The 27903-nt window shown below is 43.2% G+C and overlaps 1 protein-coding gene across 3 annotated transcripts in view; it reads right to left on the bottom strand.

Annotated features, from left to right (window-relative positions):
- Nucleotides 1–25482, bottom strand: part of LOC132883076 (zinc finger protein 271-like) — a 36753-nt gene extending 11271 nt beyond the window's left edge. Inside the window, exons 1-7 of one of the 3 annotated variants that reach the window (XM_060916257.1) lie at nt 25299–25482; nt 25039–25119; nt 21006–21156; nt 20815–20907; nt 20560–20676; nt 8050–8585; nt 6579–7390 (exon numbers count right to left, since the gene is read on the bottom strand). In XM_060916257.1, coding sequence (XP_060772240.1) covers nt 6860–7390; nt 8050–8585; nt 20560–20676; nt 20815–20907; nt 21006–21156; nt 25039–25104 — 1494 coding nt within the window. In that variant the 5' untranslated portion in view covers nt 25105–25119; nt 25299–25482 and the 3' untranslated portion in view covers nt 6579–6859. Of the gene's footprint in view, nt 1–6578; nt 7391–8049; nt 8586–20555; nt 20677–20814; nt 20908–21005; nt 21157–25038; nt 25120–25298 lie in introns of those variants that run through there. The other 2 variants (XM_060916258.1, XM_060916259.1) reach the window with 2 other exon arrangements.
- Nucleotides 25483–27903: the final 2421 nt, after the last annotated feature.

Here is a 27903-nt window from a genome sequence, read left to right as displayed (position 1 = left end):
ACCGTATCTGTCTCGTTTTCTTCGCGGATGCACTGTCCGTTTACATTAAACCGCCTGGAAACGCCGGGAAACGGGAATCCGCCAGGGTCCACGTATTCAATCCAGATCGTGTCTGGTCCGGTGCTGTGTAAACATTGAGATACGCGGATACGCTGTGCTGAGCTCTAGCTGGCGTCGTCATTGGACAACGTCACTGTGACATCCACCTTCCTGATTCGCTGGCGTTGGTCATGTGACGCGACTGCTGAAAAACAGCGCGGACTTCCGCCTTGTATCACCTTTCATTAAAGAGTATAAAAGTATGAAAATACTGCAAATACTGATGCAAATACTGCCCATTGTGTAGTTATGATTGTCTTTAGGCTTGCCATCCTTCCACTTGCAAGTGGTAAGTGATATGCGCTGGGATCACACACACAGCGGCTCAGTCCCGAAAACACTGCTTGTGCACTTCACTCGCGCGCTCTGTGAGCTGCGCAGGGCCGGAGTGCGCACCCTCCAGAGGGCACTCGCTGTTCAGGGCGGAGTGATTTGGAGCGCAGGATGCCTGCGGAGCCGAGCGTATCCGTGTATTGGTGTTGCTGTGTGCACGCAAATCGTGTATTGGTGTTGCTGTGTGCACACTAATCGTTTTAAAAACGTTAATCTGATGATCCGCTGATACGGTCTAATGTAAACATGGGCTAAATCGGCATTTTATCACCTAAAAAACATTTCCAAACTAAGAGGACTTATGTCAAAAAATGATCTGGAAAAACTGATACATGCCTTCATCTCTAGTAGGGTTGATTATTGCAATGGTCTTTTCACAGGCCTGCCAAAAAAGACCATCAAACAACTTCAGGTGATTCAAAATGCAGCGGCTAGGGTTCTCACACGAACAAAAAGAAGAGAGCACAGGTCCCTTCACTGGCTTCCAGTAAGCTACAGAATTGACTTTAAAGCATTGCTGCTGGTGTACAAATCTCTAAATGGTACAGGGCCCAATTACCTCTCTGATATGTTGCAGCGGCCTAACCCAATCAGATCTACCAGATCGGAGCAGCAAAATTTACTGGTAAAACCTGTTGTTAAAACAAAGTGTGGTGAAGCAGCTTTTAGCTACTATGCAGTACAGCTATGGAACCAACTGCCAGAGGACATTAAAAATGCTCCTGCTGTTGGCAGCTTCAAATCTAGATTAAAGACCAGGCTGTTCTCAGATGCTTTCTGCTAACTGATAAATATCATTATTTTTACGTTTTAAACTTTACTTAACTTTTACAGTCTCTGCATGTTTTAAACTTTACTTAACTTTTATTCTATTTTATTCTGCTGTTTTTTACTGAGTTTTACTTCATTTTATTATTTTATTTCTACTATTGTTTAATTCTTATTTTTTTCTCTCTTCTTCCCCCTTTATGTAATTTTATTTTCTATTGTTTACTGTTTTCCTTTTACCTCTGTAAAGCACATTGAACTGTCACTGTGTATGAAATGCGCTATATAAATAAACTTGCCTTGCCTTACAGACATCTTCAACATCTCATTGAGCCAGGCTGTTGTCCCCACGTGCCTCAAAACCACCACCATCATCCCGGTCCCGAAGAAGCCGTCTCCCTCCTGCTTCAATGACTACCGCCCTGTCGCACTCACTCCCATCCTCATGAAGTGCTTTGAGCGGCGAGTCATGCGGCATATCAAGTCTGCCCTCCCCCCCGCCCTGGACCCTTTCCAGTTTGCATATCAGTCCAACCGTTCGACCGATGACGCCATCTCCACTGCCCTCCACTCAGCTCTCACCCACCTGGAGACAAAAGACTCGTATGTCAGAATGCTGTTCATAGACTTTAGCTCAGCATTCAACACAATCATTCCTCAGCAGCTCATTCATAAACTGGACCAGCTGGGACTCAACACCTCCCTGTGCAACTGGCTGCCGGACTTCCTGACGGGGAGACCACAGACTGTACGGGTCAGCAGCAACTCCTCCAGCACCATCACATTGAACACGGGGCCCCCCAAGGATGTGTGCTAAGCCCCCTTCTCTTCACTCTGCTGACCCACGACTGCACACCAACATCCAGCTCAAATCTCTTCATTAAGTTTGCGGATGACACGACTGTGGTGGGTCTCATCAACAATGACAATGAGACAATCTACAGGAATGAGGTGAGCTGCTTGGCCATGTGGTGCAAGGGCAACAATCTCCGTCTGAACGTGGAGAAGACGAAGGAGATTGTTGTGGACTTCAGGAGAGCGCACACCCAGCATGCTCCACTAACTGTCAACGGTGCTGCAGTGGAGAGGGTGAGCAGCACCAAGTTTCTGGGTGTGCACATCTCTGAAGACCTGTCCTGGAGCAACAACACCACATCACTGGCCAAAAAAGCCCAACAGCATCTGTACTTCCTCCGCAAACTGAGGAGAGCAAGAGCCCTGGCCCCCATCATGCACACATTCTACAGAGGCACCATCGAGAACATCCTAACCAGCTGCATCACCGTGTTGTACGGCGCCTGCACCGTGTCCTGCTGCAAGTCTCTGCAGCCCATCGTGAGAGCAGCTGAGAGGATCATTGGTGTCTCTCTCCCTTCTCTAATGGATATTTATAACTCCCGCCTCACCCGCAAAGCCATCAGAATTGCAGGTGACCCCACCCACCCATCTCACAGCCTCTTCAGTCTGCTGCCGTCGGGGAGGAGACTGCGGAGTCTCCGGGCCAAAACCAGCAGGCTCAAGGACAGTTTCTTTCACCAGGCAGTCAGGAGGCTCAACTCCCTCCCTGTTCTACCCCTCCTCCCCCCTCTGCTACAGATTCTGCTCGCACACACACCCTGCCCCCCCTTCAGCATCTGACATGTCATCCTCACAGTTTCCCCCCCAACACACACACACACATACATCTCATCGTTCATTAACACACTCAGTACGTTTACATGCACATCCAAATCAAGCTGTTGTCGGTAATCAAGCAAAGGGTCCCAGCAGGGGTGCCAGAGAAATCCAATCCTACATGCACACTGTGAAATCGAGCTATTGAGTGAGGTGCATTGTGCACCCGAGCCACAGGTGGCGCTACACGCCCCATCGTGTTGGTTGTCGTTCCGGTTCCGGTTGTCGTCATGAAGAAGAGCTATTCAAGAGTATAAACAAAGGGACTACAGGCGGAAATTAGCATGTACTGCTATAACCTGGTACAGACATCTGTCCTTACCACAAGGATAATGTTTAATTCGTACACTGTCCCTTTTAAAAATAAAATAAACTCTAAGAAGACTGTTTGTCGTTTGTATGTACGAACAGAAGTGTTCCTAATAAAGTAGGCGGCTAAGGTGAAGTGTCATGCCGACCGAGGCTTTTGTGTTTCCCGCTTGTGGTCTCGTCACTCGTCACTTCCGGAAGGGGCAGTGCTGAAGTAAGTAGCTCGACTCCGTAGCTCGATAGGGTTTACATGCACTAAGTAGCTCGGCTAAAATCGCATAATCTAGGTCATGTAGCTTGATTACGAGAAATCAAGTTCGGTTCAATTTCAGCCTAGCTAAGGTGTTTACATGCCATTTAGAAATTCGATTTTCTCTATGTGCATGTAAACGCACTGCCTGAACTCAGGGACCGCACATCTCACTTTACCTCGCCCATTTGCACTATTCCGCACTACCTCACCTTAACAGCTGCTAGTTTGTTTATACTGCTTATTTCATGTTTACCTGCTGTACCTCAAGTGCCCTTGACTGTTTATTTGCACCAATTTACGTGTGTATATATCAGAGGTGGACAGTAACAAAGTACATTTACTTAAGTACTGTACTTAAGTACGCTTTTTGAGTATCTGTACTTTACTTGAGTATTTTTTTTTTGAAAAACTTATGACTTTGACTTTACTACATTTGAAAGACAAATATCGTACTTTTTACTCCACTACATTTCTATCAAGGTCCTCATTACTCGTTACTCTGAAGCGACTTTGAAAGTGGATGTTTTTTCTTTTCTTTTCTAAAATGTGATTGTTTTTTTCGCAGGTGACACTGAGACAGACTATCAGTAATCACTAGGGTCAGGTCACGTCCATAGACTGTATAAAATCATGTTCAATTATTTCTCAGCAGCGTTATTTGGACACATTCAGTTGATGGCAGAACGTAAGGGGGCGGTTCTTCTGAGGAACGCACACACCCATGGCCATACCTAGAACCCATGTTTCAGTTTTCTGAAAGGATTAAAGATACGTTTTCGTTTTAAATGTTTGCCTTGTTTGTGAAAACGAACCACATCACAGCCTACAAAAACTCGCCGTCTGACCTGTGGAAGCATATTGAGTTATATAAAGGTTTTATTCCAAAAGAAAGCTTGCAATGAAGCTGTCTGGGCTTTCAGAGCTAGCGATAACATTGCAATAGCTATGCAGTCTGGTTCGTCAAATGACTTTCTATGGATTTGCTCATCAAGTTGCCATCGCCTTGTCCACGGCTAATGTTAACACATAGCTAGTTCAACTTGAACACAGTTAGCATGTAAAAATGGAGTTATGCTAACATGAATAACGTTAACTTATTTGAAGTCCTTTCAGAAATATGTTTTAGTATAATCTTGCCAAATAAACAATGTAGAAATCTTTCTTTTCTAGTAGCGTTAGCTACCCAATACGATTTCAAGTTTGAAAAGAGTTTGCCAGCATGTCAGGTGGAGCTTCACTGACTAGCTAGCTTAACGTTAAACTACCATGATGCACAGCATGTGTTCATTTTGTGAATTCACATTTCTGTCTTTGGTAACGGCATTAGGTTTTGTAAGTGTTGTGGCAATAATAAAACAATGTGTTGACAGAAAATGTACTTTTAATACTTAAGTATTTTTAAAAGCAAGTACTTCAGTACTTTAACTTAAGTAAAAATTTGACTGGACAACTTTCACTTGTATCGGAGTAACATTTGACCAGTGGGATCTGTACTTTGACTTAAGTAATGAAGTTGGGTACTTTGTCCACCTCTGGTATATATATATATATATATATATATATATGTATGTATTAGTGCTGTCAAAAATGTCGCGTTATTAACGCGTTAACTTGACTCAATTTTAACGGCGATAATTTTTTTATCGCGAGATTAACGCTCTGTGACATGATGTAGGTTTTTCATAAGCTTTTGAAACTGCCAGGAACTTGGAACAGAGACAAAACGATAGCAGCTAGACTGTAATGCCACGCCCCGCACAGCCAGAGTCCTCTGTCCTCCTCCCAAAGAACCAGCGCGGGCAGGGCGCGCTAGTAGAGATGGGATTTATGGCTCTTTGATGGGATCCGCATCTTTGTGATCCGTTCTTTGAAAAGAGCCGTTCAAAAGACTGGCTCATTGGGCTCTTTTTAAATATTTACTCAGTTTTAAGAAGACAGCGTCTAAAGAAGCCAGATCCCTCTGAACTGTAAACTCAATGCTATCCCAGAAATCCTTCCTGTAATATGCAAATTTGGCCGCCTCTGATTGGACAGCGCGACGCATCAACAGGCAGAAAGTGTAAAAGTACAAAATGTGTTAAGTGAGCTGAAACAGTAAAGATCAGATTCAATGCAATATTTATCAACGAACAACTTAAACTTAATATAATAGTGTATTTTATATTATAATCAAGCATGTCAAGCCTGCCGTCACTGTGTAACCTGTCTCTCTGATTAAAAGTTGTAGACTAACTCAAACAGTAGCTCATTTCACTCATGGTTCTCTTGCTAGCCCCGCGCCGGTGCTCGGCTTAGGTTTTACTTTGCAGTGGCTGTGACAAGACGTGTTATACTTTGTAATAAAAAAAAAAAAACATTGGTACAAAGCAAGCCCATTCACTTTTTTATGCTGATAAGAGAATTATAATGGTCTTTTATGTGACAAAAATGTGCGATTAAATTGCGATTAATCGCGAGTTAACTATGACTGTCGCGACATTAATCGCGATTAAATATTTTAATCGCTTGACAGCACTAGTATGTATATGAGTGTTTAGTCTACGTCTAGAGTGTTTATACTGTTTGAGTGTTTAGTCTGTCTAGTTCTTATTTAGAGTGGTTATACTGTTTATATTGTTTGTTTTTTCAATTATTCTATTTTTATTTTTTGCATTGCCTGTTTGCACTGTGGGTCAGAGAGGACTGAAATTTCATCTGTTCTGTATGTCGAGCATGTATAGCATATTTGACAATAAAGTTGACTTGACTTGAATAAACATTGATACAAGATGATCATACCCATCGCTACAAATGGTCAATAAAATTTCAGGGGATGTGATGTCACTGAAATAGGTCAATAAATATGTTTGAATAATTTTGGTGGATTTAATTTACTGCAAGGTGCTTTTTATTTTGTTTATATTTGGGTTCATTTAATTTTTTTTCCTAAATATATAGGAAACTATTTTTTTCAATTTCTGATTACTTTATTTACTTATTTATTTGGAGGGCTTTTTTATTTCTAAGATTCCATTGTATTATCTCAAGGGATATGGACAAAGGCTATTTTTTTTGGTAACAAATTTTTTCATTTTCTTTTTTTGTGCAATTCGGTCAGCTTTTTTATTTCAAAGAATTATCATCATTATTTTATTTCTAGGGATGTGGACCCATTTTGTTTTATTGAAACAAAACATTCATTTGCAGAAATAATTTTATGTACACTACACACTATTTACAGAAAAAAAAATAACATCAGAATGTTTCTCATTGCTCCTCATCCTCCTGCTCAATGTCCTTTTCATTGGAAGAAGGACTCGGCCTGGGTGTGCTGGCCAGCCGGGCAACAAACTCTAGCAGAGACTGGTTGCTGGGGGTGGCGATGTTGGACAGTGGAGTATTCCCCCAGGGATAGCCACCAGAAAAGCTACCTGAACCTCTCTGCTACTGCTGCGACTGTTTTGATGTGCTGGGCTGTGGCGACTGCTGTGGTATTGGAGGCGGCATTGAAGAGTACTGCTGCTGGTACTGTTGGCGGTGGAGGGCCCTCTGCTTCAGGTCCATAAGGATCCCAAAGGTCTTCATCTGGAACTCAGGCATAAGGTCATCTGGGAGGGCCTCTATCTCCGCTGACAGCCAGGCAGCAAAGGCAGATTTGATAGAAATCTGCTCCCGCCTCATGGTCCCCAATATGGGTCTGTCCACACTATGCCCCAGGTCCCCAGTGCTGGCAATGTTATGCTCCAGCGTGGTCAGCAGATAATCTATTTTGGCCTCCACCACCCTCTTGCGCCGCTTGGTGCTTCCTTGACTGGTGTTGCTAGTTGGGGTGGTGGATGCCCGGCCAATATCAGTCCCTGATGAGATCCGTGACAGCTTAGAGAGAGCAGGGGCCCTGAACTCATCCTCATCATCAGAACATGGCAAGGCAAAGGCTTGAGGCTCACTGGCAGCCTGGGTCTGACCGGATGGAATCTGAAAAAACAGAATATGAAAGCAAGGGAAAGTATCAAAGTTCATATAAGAAAACAATGCAAGTCAATTTCACACAGCAAGACAAAAATGAAAAATTTAAAATAGGAGTTATAAACATTTATAAACCCATAAAGAAAGTTTACCTCCCCACACTGCAAATATAAAAGAGAACCCCCCCATAATAAAGCTGAATATATAAGGCTAAATAAATAAAATCATTTGTTATTGATTGGATGTTTCCATGGTAACAATTCAGAAAGTGTGTTTGAATAAACATTGATACAACATGATCATATCCATCACTGCAAATGGTGAATAAAATTTCAGGGGACGTCACTGAAAATAGGTCAATAAATACATGTTTAAATAATTTTGGTGGAATTAATTTACCACAAGTTGTTTATTTTGTTATAATATATTTGGGTTCTTTTTTTTCCCCCCTAAGTATATAGGAAATAATTTTCTCCTTATGTATTTGCTTGTTTGTAGGACTTTTATTTCTAAGATTCCATTTTATTATCTCAAGGGATATGGACAAAGGTTATTTTTATGGTAAATTTTTCATTTACTTTTTTTGTGGAATTTGGAATGCTTTTTTTTTTTTTAAATTCAAAGAATTATCATTATTTTATTTCTAGGGATGTGGACCTATTGCCTACCTTGCCAAACTGTTTGGACTTGGTCTTCGGGACCACATGCTCCCTCAGGAACTCAAAATTCGCCCGGATCCAGCGCTGTCTAGGGGTCTGGGGCCGCTTGCCATCTCCGGAGGATCTCTGGAAAATCTTCCCATACATAGTTCTCATCGAGTGCCACCAGCTAGTCACGTCCTTGATCGTCACATGCAGGTTTAGGAGCCTGGCGATCTCAAGGGCCTTTTCAGTCAGGAGACGGTCCTTCAGCTGCCTGTCTTTGAAGGTCCGCTGGCCCTGGTCGTAGAAACATGGGTGGTCCTGAAACCATTCAGCCAGAGCCTGTTCCTGGTCGGTGGATAGGTGATCACTGAGGTGGATCTTCTTCCCCTGAATGGTGGGCATGTACGGCTCTGGTTTATGATCAGTCTGATGCTCTCGTTCTTCCTCTTCATCATGGCTACTGTCAGCTGGTGTAGATTCATCAGACTCAGGAGGTGGCGGTGGTGGAGCAGCCTTCTTGGAGGTCTTTGGAGGCACCTTCTTCGGCATGGCTGCACCTTCTGGAAGAACGGGGAAGATGAGGGCTCTGTAGGTGACGGTGTTGACCGACTGGAAGAACTGGAAGATGAGGGCTGTGTAGGTGATGGTGCTCATCAACTGGAACTTCATCAACATGTCTCTGTGGGAGGCGGCTTCCACCATCTATTTATACCCCAGGTTCGGACCTGGCGTTTAGCCCCATCTAGCTGCGTCTGGTTATGACCGGTTGAGTCTAGTCTTGCAACTAGTTACGACAGGACACAACTAGTCGGAAGCAGACACAGGTTGACATAGTGCACAGAAAACCTTTTAAAAAAAAATAAGGCCATAAGACTGCTCGCAGGTTGTTGTAAACTATTTGCAGGTGCAGTCTGCATCTACCTGCGATGCATCGCAGCCATCTCTAAAGATTTGTCTTCCCCTGCATCAGCCTGTGTCTAGCTGCCACTACCTGCAATTGGTTGCTCAAGCATTGCACAACCGCCTGCCTCTACATGCGTCAACCTGCTATTTGCACCGATTGGAAGCGAATCGCAGCTGAAATGCGAACAGATCGTGATCCATTTGCATCAACCTGCCTCTACTAAAGACCCTCTGCAACACTCTGCCATTATCTGCATTGTCGTGCGTCAAAGCAAGACCAGTCTTGCATCTACCTGCAATAACAAAATCATAGTTGAAAACTAGTTGCAGCCTGCCATTTGACCTGGGCATATGGATAGCTAAGTCATGTAATTTAAGTTTTGAAATTTCATCTTCTCTTAACATCTTCATTAAAGCTCCTCGACCATGAGTCTTTCTTCACTGCTCCCCATAATGTATAGATGTGATACATCTCAAATTAGCCTACTTTCCAAAAACGATATTGGATGTGCGATAACATTGAAGCTGCACCTACACTAATAATCCAGCATTAATGGTAGAGCTACACACATATTACACTCTTAACTGCTATGTACTGCTACACTTCATGGAATTTTAGTTCACTGCAAAAATGATATCTTAAATATAGTTGAAATGATCTTGCATTTCCTATTAGAAGAATACAAGACGGGGGCGGCACGGTGGTGTAGTGGTTAGCGCTGTCACCTCACAGCAAGAAGGTCTGGGTTCGAGCCCCGGGGCCGGCGAGGGCCTTTCTGTGCGGAGTTTGCATGTTCTCCCCGTGTCCGCGTGGGTTTCCTCCGGGTGCTCCGGTTTCCCCCACAGTCCAAAGACATGCAGGTTAGGTTAACTGGTGACTCTAAATTGAGCGTAGGTGTGAATGTGAGTGTGAATGGTTGTCTGTGTCTATGTGTCAGCCCTGTGATGACCTGGCGACTTGTCCAGGGTGTACCCCGCCTTTCACCCGTAGTCAGCTGGGATAGGATCCAGCTCGCCTGCGACCCTGTAGAACAGGATAAAGCGGCTGCAGATAATGAGACGAGATGAATGAGAAGAATACAAGACACCAACTCAGATTATTAAAACTAGTTCTAGATTGTAACCAATTTATTCCAAGAGGTCTTGTCAAGTAAAATTATCTGTCCATGCAGCAAGATAATTCCTTAATACTAGTGAAATTTTCTCCTCAAATTCAGTTTTTTGCAGTGTTTAGCTAGTGTAGTGGGCTACAGTTCAAATAATTAAAATCAGAGACAGACAGATGCTTTTAAAATGTCCATTAAAAATGTACCTCTATACTTTCATCTCCCTTCTTCCTCTTCCTTCTAAACTGCACCCCAATGGCTTTGACCTTTTCATTAGGCAGATTCTACCATAACAGAGGCCAGTTAAGTCCCATCTCCTTAAATTGCTGAATTGATTATTTTGATCATTCTATTAAGTTTTTCTAGTAGCATTTGGGGTCTTGGACATTCACAGTAAATTTTAGGACAGTAGTCCTGGTAACTAATTAATAAAAGCCTGACATGACAGACATGCTAAATGACAATAGAAACACATTGGTTTCTATCATCAACATCTGACAGACAAACTAACGTCTACCATCATATTCTGACAGACACTCTAGATGACAATAGCAACAAAACTGTTTCTTACATTATTAATCTGACAAATTTAGTAATAATATTAAATACCTCATCACTAGAACCAAATAATAAAATAAAAATATTGAAATAAAGATAAAATTTATTTTCAAAATTGAAATATCAACAATAATTGTCAGAACAGTGACGATAGACACGACTGTGTCACTTTCGCGGGGAAATAACACATTGAAATGGCCTGTTGGCTGAAAGGGTCGCAAGTGGCTCTGATTTATCTCAACTTACAATAGTTTTCCTCCAGAAAAATTTAAATATGAATGCACAAATATATTCTCAATGTTTCTATCGTCAAAAATTTCTATCGTCAGGATAGCTGACTGAAAATCTTACCTTGATTTATTTGATGAACTCTAGCTGTCAGAACTCCAAGTCTTGCCCGGAAGTAAATGTCTGCCGTCACAAAAATCATGCGCAGTAGAATTTCCTCTTTGCGTCAGTCAACATGTGCGTGGTGAGGGCTTGAATTTTGCTATCGTCAGGTGCATTAGACTGACAGACTGACGATAGCATTTTTTAAAAATAACTGTGGGCTTCTCTCGTGAACGAAATAGTTTTTTCACTGTTAATCTATTTCAACTCTATCTGTTGACACCCAAAAATGATAAAGCCTGCTTCCACACGATAACTACCAAAGATCCATAATGGCCGAGTCTATCATCAGGTCATCTGACAGAAATTCACTGACGATAGCAACAGGGATAATGAAAGGGATTTTTAAAATGGGAGTTATGTCTGTCAGATATGTCAAAGAAATAGAACTTTATTCTTTAAAAATATTTTATTGATATACTCAGTGTATTTTTAAATGACGTGCTGTTTTAGAAGACCAAATACCATATTTTCAATCTTGAAAATATTACCTCACTGAAAAAAAGGACAAGAAAAATTTCTTATTTTGTGGGCAAGTGGTTAATGGATCCAGTTACGGTAGAATCTGCCATTAGTACAATCAGACCAGCAGAAAATTTCAACCGCCAATTGGTGAACTCCCCCACCATCTCTCACATAGATTGAATTGTCCCCCAAATGTGTGTTTTTAAGGGGTAGGTGGGGGATGGGGATATCCAAACTGCACCCTCCGTAACCGCCTAGGCTGATGATGCCTAGAAATACCCCAGAGTGCACAACTTCATGGCAATGGTATTCCCTAAAGGCAGTGGACTCGTTCAGCAGGATAATTAGTGATGCAGTGCAAAGCACTGCATCAATATTGTTATGCTATGCGTTTACTATTGTTATTGTGTGCGTTTCTTATTATTATTATTCTTATTATTATTCATCTTCCGTACCGATTTTGATTGCTAATAACTCAATAACCGTGCATTGCAGGCTGGGAGGCTGCATAGAAAAACGTGCGGCTCGGTCGGACTCGGCGTGCTATTACTTTGACCGACATTCAGTCAAGCCCTCTAGCGCCACCAACGGCTCAAGTCTCAGGGACATTTCTGCTTATAACTTTTCAACCGTTGGTCCGATTTTCAAAAACTTGGTCTCGCTGGAATCCTTGGACCCAGCTGCGTCCAGTGGACCCTATGACGTCATCTTCCGCCCGCCTAATTTTCCCGCCATTTTGATTTTATTCCTGTTCATCTTTCCTTGCAAATTTGGATTGCGTGTAACTCGGTGACCGTTCATCGCACAAGGGTAAGCAACATATCAAAACGTGCGGCTCGATCGGACTCGGAGTGCTGCTGCGTTGTACGTTCTTCTGTGAAACCCTCTAGCGCCACCAACGGCTCAAAGTCTCGTGTAAATTTCCCATTCATTTTCTATGGAGTTTTTTGGAAAACTTCAATCCTCCCCCTCTTCGTCTCCTTAGCAGCCCCTTAACGTCGTGAAATTTTAGACACTGTTTCTTCACACCCTCAAGGTTCATCTCAGCAAGTTTCAAGTCACTGCCTTAAACTCTCTAGCGCCACCAACTGCTCAAACTCGAGGGTGCAGGTCACCATTACGTTTCTGATTGTAACGTTTGAACCGTTTGTCCGATTTTCGAAAACTTGGTACCGCTGGCCTCCTTGGGCCAGTACGAATCCGGTGTACCCACTGAGAAAATTTTGAACACTGGAAAGTTTTCGCGCTATTTTGCATTTTGTGAAAATCACTTAAAATGCTTCTCATCCCTCAATTTTTGACCCATTTCTCCCAAACTTGGGAATTTGCACCAGTGCCCTCAGCTGCACAACATTCTTAGCCGGTGTTCAGAATTTCGTTACCGTGGAGCCGTGGCGGCCAATCAAAGTTACACCCGCAGCTCTATGTCGCTGGTACATTTCTGCTTGTAACTTTTGAACCGTTGGTCCGATTTTCAAAAACTTGGTATCTCTGGAATCCCTGACCCGTGCCGAGTCCAGAGCACCCTTTGATGTCATTTTCAACAATGAAACATTTGCCGCCATTTTGAGTTATGCATAAATCAGTCATACTGCTTCTCCTCCCTCAATTTTTAACCACTTTCACCCAACCTTTGTCAATGGCTTCTGGGGGATAATCTGCATAAAATACTTGCCCGGTGTTTGTGATTTCAGGACCGTTTGGCCGTGGTAGCCAATCAAAATTGGCCGCGCAGACGCGAATCAGGAAGTTTGCTCATATCTCGGCCGCCCTTTGGCGTACCTTAACGAAACTTCGTGGCTTTATGCCTCGCCCATTCACAAAGGCCAGCAAAAAAATTGGGAAAACTGGCCACTAGGGGGCGCTATATGTAGGGCGCGAAAAAATCACCCGAAATATCCCATTCATTTCTATGGGTTCCATACACATTTTTGATTGCGAATAACTCATTAACCGTTCATCGCACACGGGCAAGTTATATATCAAAACGTGCGGCTCGATCGGACTCGGTGTCCTATTGCTTTGTTCATTATTCTGTGAAACTCTCTAGCGCCACCAATGGCTCAAAGTCTCAGGTAAATTTTCCATTCATTTCTATGGAGTTTTTAGATTACTCCACACTCCGCCCTCTGCGCCTCCATAGCAACCCCTTAACGTCGTGAAATTTTGCACACCCTTTCTTCTCACTCTCAAGGTTCATCTCAGCAAGTTTCAGCTCACCACCTTAAACTCTCTAGCGCCACCAACATCTCAAAGTCTCAGGTAAATTTCCCATTCATTTCTATGGACTTCTTGGCAAACTAGCTGCCTCTTGGGTGGTGCTTTCACATAGAGGCCTGGCTACGCGCACTGCATCACTCTCGCGATTTCCCGCAGGGGAATTGTCTAGTTTTTCTTATTCTTATTCATCTTCCGTACCCGTTTTGATTTCGAATAACTCAAAAACCGTGCAACGCACGGTGGCAGGCGATATATCAAAACGTGCGGCTCGGTCGGACTCGGCGTGCTATTACTTTGTCCGACATTCGGTCAAACCCTCTAGCGCCACCAACGGCTAAAGTCTCAGGCACATTTCTGCTTGTAACTTTTCAACCGTTGGTCCGATTTTCGAAAACTTGGTTTCCCTGGAATCCTTGGACCCAGCCGAGTCCAGAGGACCCTATGACGTCATTTTCCGCCCGACTACTTTTCCCGCCATTTTGATTTTATTCTTGTTCATATTTCCATGCAAACTTTGATTGCGTGTTACTCGGTGACCGTTCATCGCACACGGGCAAGCAACATATCAAAACGTGCGGCTCGATGGGACTCGGTGTGCTGCTGCTTTATACGTTATTCTGTGAAACCCTTTAGCGCCACCAACGGCTCAAAGTTTTGTGTAAATTTCCCATTCATTTTCTATGGAGTTTTTGGAAAACTTCAAACGTCCCCCTCTGCGTCTCCTTAGCAGCCCCTTAATGTCGTGAAATTTTGCACACTGTTTCTTCACACACTCAAGGTTCGTCTCAGCAAGTTTCAAGTCACTGCCTTAAACTCTGTAGCGCCACCAGCTGCTCAAACTCGAGGGTGCAGGTCGCCGGTACGTTTCCGCTTGTAACTTTTGAACCGTTGGTCCGATTTTCGAAAACTTGGTTTCGCTGGACTCATTGGGCCAGCACGATTCCAGGGCACCCTTTGATAAAATTTTCAACCCCGGAAAGTTTTCCGGCAATTTTGCATTTTGTGAAAATCACTTAAAATGCTTCTCATCGCTCATTTTTTGACCTATCTCTCCCAAACTTGGTAAATTGCACCACTCAAGGCAGCTGCACAATACACTTATTCGGTGTTCAGAATTTCATTAACGTGGGGCCGTGGTGGCCAATCAAATTTGCGCCCTCTGCTCGAGGTCGCTGGTACATTTCTGCTTGTAACTTTTGAACCGTTGGTCCGATTTTCAAAAACTTGGTATCTCTGGAATCCTTGACCCGTGCCGAGTCCAGAGCACCCTTTGATGTCATTTTCAACCATGAAACATTTGCCACCATTTTGAGTTATGCGAAAATCAGTCATACTGCTTCTCCTCCCTCAATTTTTAACCACTTTCTCCCAAACTTGGTCATTGGCTTCTTGGCGCTAATCTGCATAATACACTTGCCCGGTGTTTGCGATTTCAGGACCGTTTGGCCATTGTAGCCTATCAAAATTGGCCGCGCAGACGCGAATCAGGAAGTTTGCTCATATCTCGGCCGCCCTTTGGCGTACCTTAACGAAACTTCGGACCATTATGCCTCACCCCTTCCCAAAGGCCAGCAAAAAAATTGGGACAAACTGGCCACTAGGGGGCGCTATATGTATGGCACGAAAAAATGACCTGAAATACCCCATTCATTTCTATGGGTTCAGTACACATTTTTGATTGCGAATAACTCATTAGCCATTCATCACACACGGGCAAGCAATATATCAAAACGTGCGGCTCGATCGGACTCGGTGTCCTATTGCTTTGTTCATTATTCTGTGCAACTCTCTAGCGACACCAATGGCTCAAAATCTCAGTTAAATTTCCCATTCATTTCTATGGAGTTTTTAGATTACTCCACACTCCGCCCTCTGCGCCTCCATAGCAACCCCTTAACGTCGTGACATTTTGCACACCCTTTCTTCTCCCTCTCAAGGTTCATCACAGCAAGTTTCAGCTCACCACCTTAAACTCTCTAGCACCACCAACGTCTCAATGTGTCAGGTAAATTTCCCATTCATTTCTATGGACTTCTTGGCAAACTAGCTGCCTCTTGGGTGGTGCTTTCACATGGTGGCCTGGCTACACGCACTGCATCACTCTCGCGATTTCCCGCAGGGGAATTGTCTAGTTAGTGATGCAGTGCAAAGCACGGCATCACTATTGTTCTTCTATGCGTTTCTTATTATTATTATTATTATTAGTGATGCAGTGCAAAGCACGGCATCACTATTGTTCTTCTATGCGTTTCTTATTATTATTAGTGATGCAGTGCAAAGCACGGCATCACTATTGTTATTCTATGCGTTTCTTATTTTTATTATTATTATTATTATTATTATTATTCTTATTCATCTTCCGTACCAGTTTTGATTTCGAATAACTCAAAAACCGTGCATCGCATGCAGGCAGGCGATATATCATAACGTGCGGCTCGGTCGGACTCGGTGTGCTATTACTTTGTCCGATATTCAGTCAAACCCTCTAGCGCCACCAACGGCTCAAGTCTCAGGCACATTTCTGCTAATAACTTTTGAACCGTTGGTCCGATTTTCGAAAACTTGGTCTCCCTGGAATCCTTGGACCCAGCCGAGTCCAGTGGACCCTATGACGTCACTTTCCGCCCGACTAATTTTCCCGCCATTTTGATTTTATTCTTGTTCATCTTTACATGCTAAATTTGATTGCGTGTAACTCGGGGACCGTTCATCGCACACGGGCAAGCTATATATCAAAACGTGCGGCTCGATCGGACTTGGTGTGCTGTTGCTTTGAACATTCCTTGGGTGAAACTCTCTAGCGCCACCAACGGCTCAAAGTCTCGTGTAAATTTCCCATTCATTTCTATGGAGTTTTTGGAAAACTTCAAACGTCCCCCTCTGCGTCTCCTTAGCAACCACTTAATGTCGGGAAATTTTGCACACTGTTTCTTCACACACTCAAGGTTCGTCTCAGCAAGTTTCAAGTCACTGCATTAAACTCTCTAGCGCCACCAACTGCTCAAACTCGAGGGTCCAGGTCGCCGGTACGTTTCCGCTTGTAACTTTTGAACCGTTGGTCCGATTTTCGAAAACTTGGTTTCGCTGGACTCATTGGGCCAGGACGAATCCAGTGGACCCTTTGACAAAATTTTGAACACCGGAAAGTTTTCGCGCTATTTTGCATTTTGTGAAAATCACTTAAAATGCTTCTCATCGCTCATTTTTTGACTCATCTCTCCCAAACTTGGTACAGTGCACCACTCAACGCAGCTGCACAATACCCTTATTTGGTGTTCAGAATTTCATTAACGTGGGGCCGTGGCGGCCAATCAAATTTGCGCCCGCAGCTCTAGGTTGCTGGAACATTTCTGCTTGTAACTTTTGAACCGATGGGCCGATTTTCAAAAACTTGGTATGCCTGGAATCCTTGGCCCATGCCGAGTCCATAGCACCCTTTGATGTCATTTTCAACCCTGAAACATTTTCCGTCATTTTGACTTATGCGAAAATCAATCATACTGCTTCTCCTCCCTCAATTTTTAACCACTTCCTCCCAAACTTGTTCACTGGCTTCGTGGCGCTAATCTGCAATATCCTCTTGCCCGGTGTTTGCGGTTTCAGGACCGTTTGGCCGTGGTAGCCAATCAAATTTGGCCGCGCAGACGTGAATCAGGATGTTTGCTCATATCTCGGCCGCCCTTTGGCAGACCTTAACGAAACTTTGTTGCATTATGCCTCACCCCTCCAGAAAGGCCAGCAAAAAAATTGGGACAAACTGGCCACTAGGGGGCGCTATACCTACGGCGCGAATAAATCACCCGAAATATCCCATTCATTTCTATGGGTTCCGTACACATTTTTGATTGCGAATAACTCATTAACCGTTCATCGCACACGGGCAAGCAATATATCAAAACGTGCGGCTCAGTCGGACTCGGTGTCCTGCTGCTTTGTACGTTACTCAGTCAAACTCTCTAGCGCCACCAACGGCTCAAAGTCTCAGGTAAATTTCCAATTCATTTCTATGGAGGTTTTAGATTACTCCACACTCCGCCCTCTGCGCCTCCATAGCAGCCCCCTAACGTCGTGAAATTTTGCCCACCCTTTCTTCTCACTCTGAAGGTTCATCTCAGCAAGTTTCAGCTCACCACCTTAAACTCTCTAGCGCTACCAACATCTCAAAGTCTCAGGTAAATTTCCCATTAATTTCTATGGACTTCTTGGCAAACTAGCTGCCTCTTGGGTGGTGCTTTCACATAGAGGCCTGGCTACACGCACTGCATCACTCTCGCGATTTCCCGCAGGGGAATTGTCTAGTTATTATTATTATTATTATTATTATTATTATTCATCTTCCGTACCGATTTTGATTGCTAATAACTCAAAAATCGTGCATCGCACACAGGCAGGCTGCATAGGAAAACGTGCGGCTCGGTCTGACTCGGCGTGCTATTACTTTGTCCGATATTCAGTCAAACCCTCTAGCGCCACCAACGGCTCAAGTCTCAGGCACATTTCTTCCTGTAACTTTTCAACCGTTGGTCCCATATTCGAAATCTTGGTCTCCCTCGAATCCTTGGAACGAGCCGATTCCATTGGACCCTATGACGTCATTCCGCCCCGCCTACTTTTCCCGCCATTTTGATTTTATTCTTGTTCATCTTTCCATGCAAATTTGGATTGCGTGTAACTCGGTGCCCCTTCATCGCACGCGGGCAAGCCATATATCAAAACGTGTGGCTCGATCGGACTCGGTGTGCTGTAGCTTTGTGCGTTGCTCTGTGAAACTCTCTAGCGCCACCAACGGCTCAAAGTCTGAGGTAAATTTCCCATTCATTTCTATGGAGTTTTTGGAAAACTTCACACATCCCCCTCTGCGTCTCCGTGGCAACCACTTAATGTCGGGAAACTTTGCACACTGCTTCTTCACCCACTCAAGGTTCGTCTCAGCAAGTTTCAAGTCACTGCCTTAAACTCTCTAGCGCCACCAACTGCTCAAACTCGAGGGTGCAGGTCGCCGGTACGTTTCCGCTTGTAACTTTTGCACCGTTGGTCCGATTTTCGAAAACTTGGTTTTGCTGGACTCATTGGGCCAGGACGATTCCAGGGCACCCTTTGATAAAATTTTCAACCCCGGAAAGTTTTCCGGCAATTTTGCATTTTGTGAAAATCACTTAAAATGCTTCTCATCGCTCATTTTTTGACCCATCTCTCCCAAACTTGGTAAATTGCACCATTGCAATCAGCTGCTCAATACACTTACCCGGTGTTCAGAATTTCCTTAACGTGGGGCTGTGGCGGCCAATCAAATTTGCGCCTGCAGCTCGAGGTCGCTGGTACATTTCTGCTTGTAACTTTTGAACCGTTGGTCCGATTTTCAAAATCTTGGTATTTCTGGAATCCGTGGCCCATGCCGAGTCCATAGCACCCTTTGATGTCATTTTCAACCCTGAAACATTTTCCGCCATTTTGAGTTATGCGAAAATCAATCATACTGCTTCTCCTCCCTCAATTTTTAACCACTTTCTCCCAAACTTGGTCTTTGGCTTCTTGTGGCGAATCTGCATAATACAATTGCCCAGTGTTTGCGATTTCAGGACCGTTTGGCCGTGGTAGCCAATCAAAATTGGCCTTGCAGACGCGTATCAGGAAGTTTGCTCATATCTCGGCCGGCCTTTGGCGTACCTTAACAAAACTTGGTGGCATTATGCCGCACCCCTCCACAAAGACCAGCAAAAAAAATTGGGACAAACTGGTCACTAAGGGGCGATATACCTAGGAAGCGAAAAAATCCTCCGAAATATCCCATTCATTTCTATGGGTTCCGTACACATTTTTGATTGTGAATAACTCATTAACCGTTCATCGCACACGGGCAAGCAATATATCAAAACGTGCAGCTCGATTGGACTAGGTGTCCTATTGCTTTGGTCATTATTCTGTGAAACTCTCTAGCGCCACCAACGGCTCAAAGTCTCAGCTACATTTCCCATTCATTTCTATGGAGTTTTTAGATTACTCCACACTCCGCCCTCTGCGCCTCCATAGCAACCCCTTAACGTCGTGAAATTTTGCACACCATTTCTTCTCACTCTCAAGATTCATCTCAGCAAGTTTCAGCTCACCACCTTAAACTCTCTAGCACCACCAACATCTCAAAGTCTCAGGTAAATTTCCCATTCATTTCTATGGACTTCTTGGCAAACAAGCTGCCTCTTGGTGGTGCTTTCACATAGAGGCCTGGCTACACGCACTGCATCACTCTCGCGATTTCCCGCAGGGGAATTGTCTAGTGCTCCTTGCTACACTGCAAAACTGTTCAGAAATGGTTTGAGGAACATGTCAAAGGGTTCAAGGTGTTGACTGAGCCTTCAAATTCCTGAAATCTCAATCCAACTGAGCATCTATGAGATGTGCTGGACAAACAAGTCCAATCCATGGAGGCCCCACCTCAGAACTTACATGACTTAGGATCTGTTGCTAACATCTTAGTGCCAGATACCACAGCACACCTTCAGAGGTCTTGTGGAGTCCATGCCCAGACTTATTTTGGTGGCACAAGGGGGAACGTCTCAATATTAGGCTGGTAATTTTAATCTTATGGCTGATTGGTGTACATTGAAAATTACACCCTAGCAATCCAGTACAGGACCAGCAGAAGGACTCAGTAATTACGGATAACAAAATAGTGTGTGGTGTTTTCAAAATTATGTGAAATGGGAGAGTGGGATAAATCAGATGGTCAAGCAATGTGTGTGCTGAACATATGGCCCAGAGGTCTGTGCAGATAGGACACCAGACAGAGCAACAACCAAAAACATTCAACTCACCTCTTCCTAGATGTGCACTTTATAATGAAATGTATGGAAATAGACAGTACAGAATGAGTGCTACAGAGATACTTACTCACCCCATACTGTTGTTGTACAGAGATAATCATCATCTTCAGACTCCTCCTCTTTTACACGTTTTCTCTGAAATCCTCTCTGTTGGTCGACACTTTCCACAGAGTCTGATGTTCCTCCACCTGAAATTCCACCAATTACATTTAAATAATTTCACCTCAAGTAAATCTCTGGAGAACAGTGGGGGAATGCGGTAACAAATGTAGCCTAATAAAATTTATGAGGTACAATCTGGACCAGAATAGACCCTGCTGTCTTACAGAGATAATCTTCATCTTCAGGTTCTTCCTTTTTTATACATTTCTGTTCAGCCACAGGTGTGACGTGTCCCACAGGGCCTGGCGCTGCTTCACCTGAAATTTCATCAACTGAAATTAAAAAATGTACAAAAACACAAACAGGGTACAAGTCAGTGACATGAGGCTGATCTGCTGTACCGAGGTTTGAATACCTGTGTGAATTGTGTTCCTGCGATAACCTTCATCCACAGGTTCATCCTTCTTTACATGTTTCTGTTGGTCCATGGGGTTGATGTGTTCCTCAGAGCCTGATGTCCCTCCACCTGAATCTGTACAAGTTTCCGTCGGCACATCCCTACAAAGCTAATGACCAATCAGTAATAATTATTAATCAGCAAAGAAAGTCAACACCAGATTCCGACCATACTGTCTGAGGAGTCAATTAGTGCGTTTACATGCACATAGAGAAAATCAAATTTCTGTTGTAGCTCGACTGAAATCGAAGTTCTAAATGCCATGGAAACACCTTAGCTCGGCTGAAATCGAACCGAACTGGATTTCTCGTAATTGAGCTACGCGACCTAGATTATGCGATTGTAGCCGAGCTACTTAGTGCATGTAAACCCTATCGAGCTACTTAGTGCATGTAAACCCTATCGAGCTACTTAGTGCATGTAAACCCTATCGAGTTACGTAGTTGAGCTACTTACTTCAGCACTGCCCCTTTCGGAAGTGATGAGACCACAAGCGGGAAACACAACAGCCTCGGTCAGCATGACAACAGTAGTAGAAACGTGCACTTCTGGAGCAAAGCTTAAGGAGTTGAAATTATATTTTTTTTTTTATATATATATATATATATATATATATAAAATCGATGTTGACGTCCTCGTCGTTGTTCTTCTTGTGAACACGAAACTGATAACTTTGTTTATACTCTTGAATAGCTCTTCTTCATAACGACAACCGGAAGTGTACCAACACGATGGGGCGTGTAGCGCCACCTGTGGCTCGGGTGCACAATGTACCTCACACAATAGCTCGATTTCCTTGTGTGCATGTAGGATTGGATTTCTCTGGCACCCCTGCTGGGACCCTTAGCTCGATTACCGACAGCAGCTCGATTTGGATGTGCATGTAAACGCACAGAATGATAACTTTGGTTTGCTTGATTAGCAGGATAATGTGCAAGCTATCAGGAACAGAATCTGATTCACAGAACAACAATCACAGAGCCAGGAATATCTGTTACTGATTAAACATTTAAACTAACTTGTACCCAGATCTTAAAGAAAGTTTTTTTTATTCTATCATTATCGCAGTTACAACAGCACTGAAATTACACTCAGGGAGTTGGTGGGGTAGGAAATGATTGTTTAATTTTTGAAAATGCCTTTGTTATGCATCAATGAAGTGTCAAAAATAACCCTGTTTACATTTATTTATAAGGTGTCGTGGGCAAGAAACTCATAACAGAGAGTAGCTCAACTACAGTAATTAATAAGATACAGCAAGAAGAAGTGTCTTTACTTGTTTGAGTGCTAGGACACGTTTCCATTTTGATTTAACATTTCCATTTAACATTTCAGGCAACACTGATTATATTCATCAGTACTGAGAGACAGCATCCTTCAGGTTTGTATTTAAAAGAAGAAAGCAATTATTGATCACATATACATTACACTACAGTGAAATTATTTTCGGTTATTGTTTTGTTCAATGAGCCCAAAGCCAAAGGTGTGTATTATTGTCTTTGTTGCATCATTGTCCAGTTATGTAGGTGATTAGTTGCTGATGTGATCACTAACATATCCTGCCATTGCTCTCCACTGTTTTGCAGCAGTGACAGTGTTCTGAGGCGATGTGTCACTAATGCAGTTCTTGCTCTTCCTTGAGTGAATACCAATACAGCACTCTGGTACAGATTTATTTTCTGACTGAACTTTTGCTCCTTCTTCTTCATCAAACTTTCATCAATAAATGTGATCCAAATCCAACTAACAATAAGTCCTATATGGAGGTAGTCTGTTGATGTGCAAAATTCAAAAATCACGTGATTAAAAGTGATCAGGAATTTAAAGGTGGGGTACGAGATTTTTTTCAGGAGTATTTTTTACCATATTGCTTGAAAAGCTCCTCACACCCATGTTGCAAGCAGTACAATAGAAGGTTTGACCCAAAAACGAAATATTTTAATCCAGTCTACAGTGTAAAATAAAGGAAAAACGCCATCAAATCATATCGAGGTACCACCTCAAAATGATTGGATACTGGCACGTCAATCGGACTGAAGCCCGCGAGCAGCCCGTCCCTTCTGCAGCCCCTCCCCCAACCCGCGTGCTGCGAGCAGAGTGTCACACAGAGCGCAGGATTTTCTCAGTGCGCTCCCTCCAAACAACGGGGATTTACACGAAAACGGAAGGAGATATTCACAAACTTCTTTCACAGTGAGCGCCACAAGGCTCTCCTGAACACACTGATGTAATTTATTTGTCTGTAGTGTAAAAAATGAGGTCACTAGAGTGAGTTAAAAACGAGTGACTTTTCTGCCAAGTTTATAACAGCAGTTTATGAGGCTGCGCTCTCTTCACTTTCAGGCTTCTCATTCAAAAACTGCAAGTCCTATCGTGTAGGTAGACACATTGTGTGAATCAGGACAAGTGTGGCTACTACTTTTGAGAAAATTATGTGTGTGGAGTGAAAATTGGGGCTGAAAACAGTTTAAATGAGAAAGTTTGAGCTATTTTTCCAAGCTCTCTACACTCTGCTCCACTGGTGTGTTATGCAATAGACACCCATTATAAAGGTTGATTTTCTCAGGCTTTATAAGGGGGAGGAGGGGTGGAGACGCAGGGGGTGGGAGCATGGCGAGGGCGGGCGTGTTTCTTTTCAAAATATGGCTTGCGGGAACCGTTATTCCAAAATATCGTACCCCACCTTTAATATGACTTCAGTTATACCATACTACTGATTTTATTCCATTAATTATTGCATAAGCACTGAATTATTAATCCATTTTTGTGGTTTTGTGAGTGTTTCTGCTTCTCCCATTTTGAATTGTTAATTACTGATTTGGATGGGATTCCAGCTCTTTTGCATCAAGTCAGTCAGAGGTTACAATATCTAGCCTTGTTTTCATGTCATTGTCATGTATGTAAATTGGGCAGCACGGTGGTGTAGCGGTTAGCACAGTCGCCTCACAGCAAGAAGGTTCTGGGTTCAAACCCAGTAGCCGGCGAGGGCCTCTGTGTGGAGTTTGCATGTTCTCCCCGTGTCTGTGTGGGTTTCCCCCATGGCAAAGACATGCGGTTAGGTTAATATGGGACGGCCTTGAGCGAGGCACCGAACTCCCAACTGCTCCCCGGGCGCTGTTAGCATGGCTGCCCACTGCTCTGGGTATGTGTGTGTGCGCGCGCATGTGTGTGTGTGTGTTCACTGCTTCAGATGGGTTAAATGCAGAGAGGAAATTTCACAAGTGTGTGATGAATAAAAGTTGTGCTTTCTTTCTTTTTTTAAAACGTATAATTTAAAAGGTCAAAACGCGAGAATTCAGCTTGGTAAACATGTTCAGAACATAATGTTCATCAAGAAAAGAAGTGTGTTTGCCAACTTTTCCTCGAATTTGCCTACAGGAGTTAACTTCTGCAAAAGTTAGCCTAGTCTATAACCGTTATAACGCTTGCTTCAGGGTCACATTTCAATTTTTTTGTAAATACAAAATGCTAATAAAGTAAACTGTGGCACTTGCTTCTGCTTTGTTCTCCGTTTTAAAGAAATTATGATGCTAGCTACAATTATAAATGATTTTAATGATTGAAAATTTAACAAAACTTTAGTAAATGTTACATTTTAAAATCTACTGATCCATGAAAACATCCAACAACCATTGATGGATCGATGTGTCAGTGTTTAAAGCAGTGTCGTTGGTACCTTTTTTTTTTGGAGTAATGCAAGAACATCACACCACCTACTCTGGAGAAACAAGCTTTCAGAGTTTCATTTCTTCTGCCACTTGTATTTGTCAAACATTTCAAGAAGGGAAATATACAGATATTTTTTCAGAAGAAAAAAACAACTTCTCATTTTTGGCCATCGCAACCCTCAGATTTCTTTTGAAGGGGGATCAGCCTGCCAGTGACTCAACCTTGTAATTAAAACCCTGAATTCTAATCATCAGCTGTTCAAAGCTTTAAAATCAGACAGACAGATCAGACAATTCCACACACACACCTGTCTAACTGTTACCTGTGAGGGAGCAGGGCTGTGTGGAGGTTCTCTCAGACAGCATGGGCCCACCTCTGCCGAGTCCATTAGAAGGTCTGGATTCTAGAAATAAGTCATGAGAAAATTATAATAAATCCAGAACCAGCTGTATACTCATACACTTCAGACAAATGATTAAGATTTCACTTTAAAGGGAAAACAAACACAAGTCACATCTCCTTTAATCAGATAAAATATGCAGATAAGATTAAACTGAGTTGTAAAATGTAAAATAAACTAACAATCAGCTAAAGGGACTGTGTTTCCAGTTGAACCAGCTCCCCCAGTTTGTCCTGCGGCCGAATCCCAAATGTCTCCTCTTTGAGTGTGTAGTGAACTCCATAGGGTGAATCCTCCACTGGATCATTCTCTGTGTGCTGCACTTCCAGGGAAGGAGACACACATTTGGGATTGAGCCGCTAACTGTTAGCCTTAAAAAAAAAAAAACCCTGCACCTCCTCTTCTTTGTGTATTGTGAGTTTAAGGCAGAGTTCATTTTAAAGCGCCACCTGCTGGAGCAATATGTTAACTACAAGGTTTGAGATTTCGGCTGTTTTACTCATCTCATCATCTGTAGCCGCTTTATCCTGTTCTACAGGGTTGCAGGCAAGCTGGATCCTATCCCAGCTGACTACGGGCGAAAGGCGGGGTACACCCTGGACAAGTCGCCAAGTCATCACAGGGCTGACACATACAACCCCGATTCCAAAAAAGTTGGGACAAAGTACAAATTGTAAATAAAAACGGAATGCAATAATTTACAAATCTCAAAAACTGATATTGTATTCACAATAGAACATAGACAACATATCAAATGTCAATAGTGAGACATTTAGAAATTTCATGCCAAATATTGGCTCATTTGAAATTTCACGACAGCAACACATCTCAAAAAAGTTGGGACAGGGGCAATAAGAGGCTGGAAAAGTTAAAGGTACAAAAAAGGAACAGCTGGAGGACCAAATTGCAACTCATTAGGTCAATTGGCAATAGGTCATTAACATGACTGGGTATAAAAAGAGCATCTTGGAGTGGCAGCAGCTCTCAGAAGTAAAGATGGGAAGAGGATCACCAATCCCCCTAATTCTGCGCCGACAAATAGTGGAGCAATATCAGAAAGGAGTTCGACAGTGTAAAATTGCAAAGAGTTTGAACATATCATCATCTACAGTGCATAATATCATCAAAAGATTCAGAGAATCTGGAAGAATCTCTGTGCGTAAGGGTCAAGGCCGGAAAACCATACTGGGTGCCCGTGATCTTCGGGCCCTTAGACGGCACTGCATCACATACAGGCATGCTTCTGTATTGGAAATCACAAAATGGGCTCAGGAATATTTCCAGAGAACATTATCTGTGAACACAATTCACCGTGCCATCCGCCGTTGCCAGCTAAAACTCTATAGTTCAAAGAAGAAGCCGTATCTAAACATGATCCAGAAGCGCAGACGTCTTCTCTGGGCCAAGGCTCATTTAAAATGGACTGTGGCAAAGTGGAAAACTGTTCTGTGGTCAGACGAATCAAAATTTGAAGTTCTGTATGGAAATCAGGGACGCCGTGTCATTCAGACTAAAGAGGAGAAGGACGATCCAAGTTGTTATCAGCGCTCAGTTCAGAAGCCTGCATCTCTGATGGTATGGGGTTGCATTAGTGAGTGTGGCATGGGCAGCTTACACATCTGGAAAGACACCATCAGTGCTGAAAGGTATATCCAGGTTCTAGAGCAACATATGCTCCCATCCAGACGACGTCTCTTTCAGGGAAGACCTTGCATTTTCCAACATGACAATGCCAAACCACATACTGCATCAATTACAGCATCATGGCTGTGTAGAAGAAGGGTCCGGGTACTGAACTGGCCAGCCCGCAGTCCAGATCTTTCACCCATAGAAAACATTTGGCGCATCATAAAACGGAAGATACGACAAAAAAGACCTAAGACAGTTGAGCAACTAGAATCCTACATTAGACAAGAATGGGTTAACATTCCTATCCCTAAACTTGAGCAACTTGTCTCCTCAGTCCCCAGACGTTTACAGACTGTTGTAAAGAGAAAAGGGGATGTCTCACAGTGGTAAACACGGCCTTGTCCCAACTTTTTTGAGATGTGTTGTTGTCATGAAATTTAAAAAATCACCTAATTTTTCTCTTTAAATGATACATTTTCTCAGTTTAAACATTTGATATGTCATCTATGTTCTATTCTGAATAAAATATGGAATTTTGAAATTTCCACATCATTGCATTCCGTTTTTATTTACTATTTGTACTTTGTCCCAACTTTTTTGGAATCGGGGTTGTAGACACAGACAACCATTCACGCTCACATTCACACCTACGGTCAATTTAGAGTCACCAGTTAACCTAACCTGCATGTCTTTGGACTGTGGGGGAAACCGGAGCACCCGGAGGAAACCCACGCGGACACGGGGAGAACATGCAAACTCCGCACAGAAAGGCCCTCGCCGGCCACGGGGCTCGAACCCGGACCTTCTTGCTGTGAGGCGACAGCGCTAACCACTACACCACCGTACCACCCCTGGCTGTTTTACTGCAGTACAAATATTTTCTATAACTATAAATGGGATGTTGCAGTCTAATAGTTAAGCTTGTACAGGATTATTTTCATTCAGGTGGCTTTGGAAATACACACCTGACTGCTTATGCATGCAGCTGGTATTAGTTTACCTGCCTTGTCCAGACACATATCCATCCATCCATTATCTGTAGCTGCTTATCCTATTCTACAAGGTCGCAAGTGGGCTGGAGCCTATCCCAGCTGACTATGGGTGAGTGGCGGAGTTCACCCTGGACAAGTCACCAGGTCATCGCAGGGCTGACACATA

The sequence above is a fragment of the Neoarius graeffei genome, chromosome 3 (genome assembly GCF_027579695.1).
Source record: "Neoarius graeffei isolate fNeoGra1 chromosome 3, fNeoGra1.pri, whole genome shotgun sequence".
NCBI classification, from domain to species: Eukaryota; Metazoa; Chordata; class Actinopteri; order Siluriformes; family Ariidae; genus Neoarius; species Neoarius graeffei.
This window is presented reverse-complemented; position numbering and strand designations above follow the sequence as displayed.